Source organism: Colobus angolensis, unplaced genomic scaffold (genome assembly GCF_000951035.1).
Source record: "Colobus angolensis palliatus isolate OR3802 unplaced genomic scaffold, Cang.pa_1.0 Scaffold24, whole genome shotgun sequence".
Taxonomy (NCBI): domain Eukaryota; kingdom Metazoa; phylum Chordata; class Mammalia; order Primates; family Cercopithecidae; genus Colobus; species Colobus angolensis.
The window spans coordinates 3,030,003-3,037,415 of NW_012115599.1; the positions used below are offsets into that span (position 1 = coordinate 3,030,003).

The 7,413-nt window shown below is 46.0% G+C and overlaps 1 protein-coding gene across 1 annotated transcript in view; it reads left to right on the forward strand.

The window, feature by feature from the left end:
- The first annotated feature begins 232 nt into the window (after positions 1-232).
- The window catches only part of FIGLA (folliculogenesis specific basic helix-loop-helix), a 12,859-nt gene continuing 5,678 nt past the window's right edge, over positions 233-7,413 (forward strand). Inside the window, exons 1-3 of the mRNA XM_011945218.1 lie at positions 233-457; positions 3,077-3,229; positions 4,931-5,155. Of these exons, the coding sequence (XP_011800608.1) occupies positions 254-457; positions 3,077-3,229; positions 4,931-5,155 (582 nt within the window). The 5' untranslated portion in view covers positions 233-253. The remainder of the gene's footprint in view (positions 458-3,076; positions 3,230-4,930; positions 5,156-7,413) is intronic.

The following is a 7,413-nucleotide window of genomic DNA, read 5'->3' on the forward strand; positions in this document are numbered from 1 at the left end:
CACCACCACGCTGCCGGCAGTTCCAGTGTGCAGCCGGTACTGCGCTCCAGTTCTCCCGATTCGCACCTGTGCGGCTGCTTCAACGCGATGCCTGGACGCAGCCTCCAGAGAGCAGGCCGGGATTGGAATATGCTGCAGAGGAATGGGTGCAGGTCAGGTGGTCCAGCCCCCGCCTCCGCCCCGCCCCCGCCCGGGCCTCGTGCGGCCCCAGGTGCGCCGGTGAAAGCCCGGCCCCAGCGGCCTCCACCTCGCCATGGACCCCGCGCCGCCCGCGCTCCTGTGCGCCCCGCAAGCCGAGGTGCTAGAAGACGTGTTGCGGGAGCAGTTCGGGCCGCTGCCCCAGCTGGCCGCTGTCTGCCGGCTCAAGCGGCTGCCCTCAGGCGGCTACTCGTCCACCGAAAACCTCCAGTTGGTGCTGGAGCGGCGGCGTGTGGCCAACGCCAAGGAGCGTGAGCGGGTGAGGGGTCCCCAGGGTCGACGCTCGCTCCCCCCTCCCAGTCCCTGCCTCACCACCAAACACTTGGTCAACACCCGGGGGCCCACTCACCGCCCACCCCCGCTCGAGGCGACTTCGAGCTCCCGAGGCCTCCCGCGCCCCCAGCTTGTCGGGAGAACGGCAGTGGCCTCCTTCCTCTGCACCTGTGTGCAGCTGCTCGTTGGCGGCCGCTGCGTTGGTCGCCTCGCCCGCTAACCCTCCAGGATTTGTGCAGGACCCAGGTCCGGGAGGGGACAGAGGAGGGGCCCTGACAACTTCAAAAATGTCTCCCTGGGCAGGTGCTTTAAAAGCTTCGCGCGCAGGGGGTGAGCTTTCATCTCACACCATAGGCTCTGGTGGGTGCTTGGGGCGCACAGGGATCCCCTTCGCTCCTTTTTCTTGCTTTCTGCATCTCGGCCTCGAAGCACACGCGAGGGTGAGGAGAAAGGGGGGCCTGACGGAAGTGACTTTTCTTTTTTAAAGTAACGAAACACGACGTCCCAGTGTGCACCCAAGACTCCCACTCAACTCTGTCAAGATAAAGTGACTTTCCCAGTCGAGCCACAGCAATCTCGCAAACGGGAAGGGTCCTGTGGGCCGTGGTTGCAGCGGCACCTACTGGTAGATTTTACTATCTCTAACGAAACTCAGCCCCAAACTTGGGAGACATGGTCTTCCTAGCGTTTGCATTCTATGGGTTTGGTTGCAGCAGAGGCGAATCCGGGAGAGGGAAGGGTGAGGGGTGGAAGAGGGAGCAGAGCGCACGTTCAGGCCTGGAACTGCGGAGAGAAATTCCACCGGGGGCTGTTCCTAAGCACCCCAGGCCTTTTAGAAATGTCCCAGTGAATCAAGTAGGAGCTTTGCAGGGAGAGGGCAAGCGGAGAAAGGACGACAGGAGAGTAGGAGACTTCTCTAAGTCTCCTGCTTTTACCGGTACTAGACTCTTGATGGCCAGAACCTGTGATCTGATTTGGTGGCCCTACAAAGAGATTATGACCTAATAGTTTAAGTGGTCCTTCCCACTAGGAAGGAATTGTCTTCTCCAGAGAATCAGTCCTGGTTTTATCCACCAAAACACTAACGAGCTGTATTATTCTTTATAATGGTAATATTAATACACTTGGAAAAGACAGAAATGACTGAAGAGGTTAAGCGATACTCACGACACAGATATAACTACTGTGAACATTTTTGTGTATATCCACCCAGTCTTTTTTTCTAGTTTTGTGTATTCATATATATATATAATTTTACAAAATTGTCAGTGCATATTTGTGTAATTTTTTCCACTGAACATTATCAAAAGCATTTTCTTATATTCTTAAGTATTCTTTCAAAGAATAGTTTTTGACTGCATAGTCTGTCCAAAAATGGACCATAATGTATTCAGTCTCTTATTAGGCATGTTTGCTCTTTGTAGCTTTTTACTGATACCTATCGATGTAACTCTATGTGCGTGTCTGATAATTTCCTTAGAATAAAATGCTGCAAGTGAAATTACTGAGACTTAAGGCATATACAATCGAATGGCTTTTGATACAAGTTGCCCAATTCCTTTCTAGATAGGTTTACTAATTTTTATCCCTTCTTACAGGTCTAGGACTGTGCTTTTTTCATGCTATCCCTGATCCAGGGCATGATAAAACAAAAATGTTACCACCTTGATACATGAAAAATGGCATCTAATTTCTGTTTTAGTTTGTAGTTCTTTGATTATTAAATTCTTTTTATACACTGACTGGTTGTTGTATTCTCCTTTGAAATGGCCAACTATGTCCCTTGCCTGGTTTGCTCCAGGTAGGATATACTCAAAATATATTGACTTTGTGGTATAGTAGGAGCCAGTTCTCCCAAGGCCTGTGTCTCCCAGGGGGGTGGCCATCAGAATTATAGGCCTTCAGAGACAGGGATTAGATGCTGGAGAATAGAGAAAAATAAAATATGAGGAGCCTTTGAAGTCTCACCAACTCTCTGGATTCTCACCCTTGCCTCTATATCATTAACTCGGTGGGGAAAGATGTTGAAGAGCGGATGGTTCAGTGCTTGAGTTGACAAGTATTTGTACATTTGATTCATCAGTAGCAATACCACTTCTTGAGGACTTCCTATGTGCCGGGTTTGGGTGAGGTATCTTATGTGTACATTATATCACTTAATCACACCCCGCCCCAGAAAGCTTTGAGATATTTTCGACTTTGCAGATGAACAAACTGAGGCTTAGTGATGTGAAGTATTCCACAAACTCTTGTAAGTGATAGACCTGGATTTTAAACCTGGGTGTAGTTGACTCAGATTTTAGCCACACCTCTACTGCCTCTGCATTATGATACAGCGGGTACGCTCTCAAAGGAAGAGGAGTGAGGTCAGCATGAACGTGAATACACCTTGCAGCCCTTCTGCCCACAGTACCAAGTTTATGCCATTCCCTCTTCTTTTACTATGAACTGCACTGCTGGTGGAACGGTGACTCTTTGGGGCATATGCCTGTTTAGAGTTGCCCCTCAGACAAGGAGGCTGTGGAAACAACCCCCTTCTGTAGCTTGGGGAGATGTCTGTATAAATTGGCTTCTCTGTGTGTCACTGTGCCTTTTTGTTTTCTAGATAAAAAATCTCAACCGTGGTTTTGCCAAATTGAAGGCACTTGTGCCGTTTCTTCCCCAAAGCAGGAAGCCCAGCAAAGTTGATATCCTCAAAGGTGCAACAGAATATATCCAGGTTCTCAGTGATCTTTTGGGAGGAGCCAAAGACTCAAAGGTAAAGGTGTAAGATTTTAGAATAATGATAGCCACCATTTATTAGGCCTTGCCTATGTACGAGACACTGTGCCAAGTGATACATGTATACTTTCCAGTTAATGTTTATAACAATCCTCTGAGCTATTTTTATGACCCTCATCTTACCGAGAAGGAAAACAAAATATAGTTAAGAGCCACACAGCTATGAAAAGTCAGGACTGGGATTTGAACCCAGATCTACATGAGCTTTGGAGTTGAGTCCCTGACCATCTATACTTGCCTATGGTCACTGTCCAGGGCACCTAGTTCCTGACTGTTGAATCTTTGAAAGGATTTCTACAGCTGGACATAGGAAGGGGCTTTCCTAAAAGCACTGTGGTTGTTTCCCTACAGTAGAGTGCACATCAGACAGGACACAGGAAGGTAGAGGCATTTCTTTTCCCCAAGGGACCTCTCTTAGGAGAGACCCTCCCTGAGGCCAGCTGAAGAGCTCAGCAATGGTCTGGTGATACCAGTCTCATGGGATTTTGCAACCATTCAGCAGGAATGACACAAATGGCCCTGTAAACTGAAGTATCATAGCGTCACCACCATTATCAGAGTGGGATAGCTCAGAAGTGTCCATTAGGCAGAGTAAAGTGTGGGCTGATTTTATGGACTTGTTCCAGGGAGAGGCAAACATTGATGGGCTGAAAATGAATCAGTCATCTGGGGAGACAAAATAGGAAGAGAGAAAAGGCCTTAAAAATGAGCCCTAAGCAACTCTGTTGGTAGGAGGAAGGAATCATCATTAAAATGTGGCAAGAAGGTAGAGGAACAAGATGGGGTCATAAAATTGAGGAGACGAGAACCTTAGGAAACTAAAGGTGAGGAGTATGAGAGGTTACAGAGAGGCTAAAGAAGGCCGGGACTGGGGAAGGCACCATGTCTAGCACTTGAAAGGTGAAAGAGAATTAGGCTGGGCATCAACTTGGAGGAGACTGAGGGTGCATGATTGGTAAATATCTGGAATCCAAGCAGATTCAGAGGAAAGTGGCAAACTTCAAGTCCATTTAACCTAGCAGTTCGAAGTGGAAAGAAGAACCACCCCTGCCACCCCCACTCCCCCTACCCCCTGCCAAAAAAAAAAAAAACGCAGAAAAGTTGTTAGATCAAGTGAAGGTCTTTTCTAAGTAGAAATTTGATCATGTTTAGGAACAGAAGGGAGACACTAGAGAGAAAAGAAACAATTATCCTAGAAATTTGGGGCAGAAATCTCCAGGTATATCATAGTACCTTTGAATATTTTTTCTTCTCCGTTAGTCCTAGCCAGGTGACTGCTAGGAAGCTACATTCTGCAATGGCAGGAGTGGATTGTCCTGTTGGCCAAACTGGATGGTTGGATTGTGGTATGGTCACAGTGTTTGGACATGTGCAGGTGGCTACCTTAGTTTTTTCTTGCATGTTAATTGTGTAACAGAAGTGCTTTGTTCATTGTAAAACATACAATCTGTTCCATGCCATAGTATGTTTAATGCAGTTACCTATTGCATAACATTTTAAGTTTATAGGAGAACAAAATACGGTCAATTGAACAATGCTTTTCTCTCCACGGTAACTTAAGCATTGCCCTTATCACTTAAATGAAACCTCATCAGTTAAAACTTGGAAATGTATTGGTTTAAGTCATCAAAATCTTTCTGTCATATTATACTGTTTGACAACTAAATATGGTTTCCAGAAACAAGACCCAGATGAGCAGAGCTACAGTAACAACACTTCTGAACCACATATATCCTCGGCTAGAGAGCTATCAAGAAACACCACCCAACGTATCGGCTGTGCTTTCGGCTTGAAGAATGAAGAGGAAGGGCCTTGGGCAGATGGTGGCAGTGGTGAGCCGGTGCATACTTGTCGCCAGGGTGTGATGTCTACGACTGACGTTATCTCCCCAACCAGAAGTCTGGTAAAATATTCCTTCTTAAATAGCCATACAGATATCAAAACCGTAAAATGTATACTTTGAGATATGAGTAATTTTTCCATGCTAAAATGTGATTAAAACAAGATAATTTTATGAAAGCCCTTGGGTGGGGCAGTGGGGTTTACTAGTTTGGGAGATTATTTTGTTTCTAAATTAACTGGTAAGCAGCTTCAGGGAAGGGGAAACTCCTCCAGAACCACCCAATACAGACCTAAGTTTATCTTTTAAATGATCCTATTTAATCCATCGAAAGGTTTTCTGGACTCCGTGGTCTCCAGAAAAAGAAGTAAGTAGCTTGCCATACATTAAAATGCATGCTTGGTGATACTTTTGTGTGTGTGTGTTGGTGGGGGTTGGAGCTGGGAGGGTGGTGCTGGTTGTAAGACAACATTTTAAATGAAATGAAGCAGTTTATTGTCTCTTACTACTTTGTCAACTAAAGAGACAGCTGGAAGTGGCAGCATGCTCCTCCAAGTCCAGAAGTGGACTTTTTGCCCTTGCTGTGAACTAGTGTTACACAAATGAGGCCCCCTGCTCTATCCTACCCAGCAACACAATTACTATTGAAATAAGAAAGGTGTGTAGGAATGTGCAGTAAGCATGCCGTAACAAACATGTTGCATGGTATGATATAAGGGACAGTGGGGGCTGTGGAGTCACAAATGGTGGTTGGAAGGAGGCAGTTTAGGGGAGCAGTTGAGAGTATGCTCTGGAAACAGACTGCTAAGGTTTAAACCCTGGTTTTACCACTTGCTAGCTGTGTAATCTTGCATGAGCTGCTGAATGCCTCTAATCCTCAGTTTTCCCCATCTGAGCAATGGGTATAATAATTGTACCTACCTTGTATATAAGATAACTAACTTCGAATGACATAATGTCAGCAAAGTATCTGGCATAATACCTGTCATGTCACTTGGACAGATACCAAATTTTCTTGACTCATGAGCAATCAACATTGATTAGTGAGCAATAATGGGCCGCAGGTATTCCAGCTCTGTAGCCAGTGTTTTGAGTTTTCTCACTTGGCTCTCACCAATGTTGTGCTCTGATTTGAGGTCCTACAGGCTTCTTGCTGGCTGGTGGGGGCAGGGGTGTGGGGAAAGTGGCAGTGGGCGGCCTTGGCTTCCATTTCTGATTTGATTAATGTGTTCTAAGGATTCATTTGTGCATATGCTCAGTCTAGATTTTCATATTCTGACCACTTGAGATATAAGATTTCCCTGGCCAGTCAACCCATAGGAGACAGAATTCCTGTTGCTGCTACGTAAGCTGACATGGAATGACTAAGAACAAGAACAATAAAAGAGTGGGGCCAGGTGCGGTGGCTCACAATTATCATCCCAGCACTTTGGGAGGCCAAGGTGGGCAGATCACCTGAGGTCAGGAGTTCCAGACCAGCCTGGCCACCATGGTGAAACCCCATTGCTACTAAAAATCGGGCATGGTGGTGGGCACCTGTAGTCCCAGTTACTCAGGAGGCTGAGGCAGGAGAATCGCTTGAACCCAGGAGGGGAGGTTGCAGTGAGCTGAGATCATGCCACTGCATTCCAGCCTGGATGACAGAGTGAGACACCATCTCAAAGAAAGAAAAAAAAAAAAAAGTGAAGAAATGACCTGAGCTAGACCTTGAACCTGACTATCTAAGAAGAGTAATGCTTCTGTAAATGCTAGTATCAAGGTGAAAATCTGACTTGCACTTAATCCTCATTGATCCTCCTCAGGTAGGTATCATCATGTCACTCTTATGGTGAGCCACCTGGCTACACCTTCCTGCCAGTCCTATTGGACCTGGGCTTGGGCAGGAGCCTCTGCAGTAGCATAGCAGGCGTGTGCTTGGCAGTACTAGTAGCAAGTACGTATGATGGGAGGTCCTGGTTTTCCGAGGATAATTGATCCTGGGCATAGGCCGTGTACAGTACACTAATTTAGAGTGGGGACTAACGTTTCCTGGTAAAAGCCAGAAATGTTCTGACTGGAATTTTCTTCAAAAAAGGGAATAAAACACTTAATTTTTAGTCTTTTTAGCCAACCAAGTTTGTTGTTAATTGGAAGACTGCTAATTTGTAGAATGAACCAAGGAAGACTCGACGTTTGAGATTTTTATAGACAGTGCATGTCACTACTGTCAAGTATGACTTCTGAGGCCTGATCGTAAAGAGTGCCTTTTTTTTTGCAGAAGCATTCTAGAATTTCAGCAGATTTTTGTCAAGGATTTTTCATCCTTTTACTTTCAAATCATT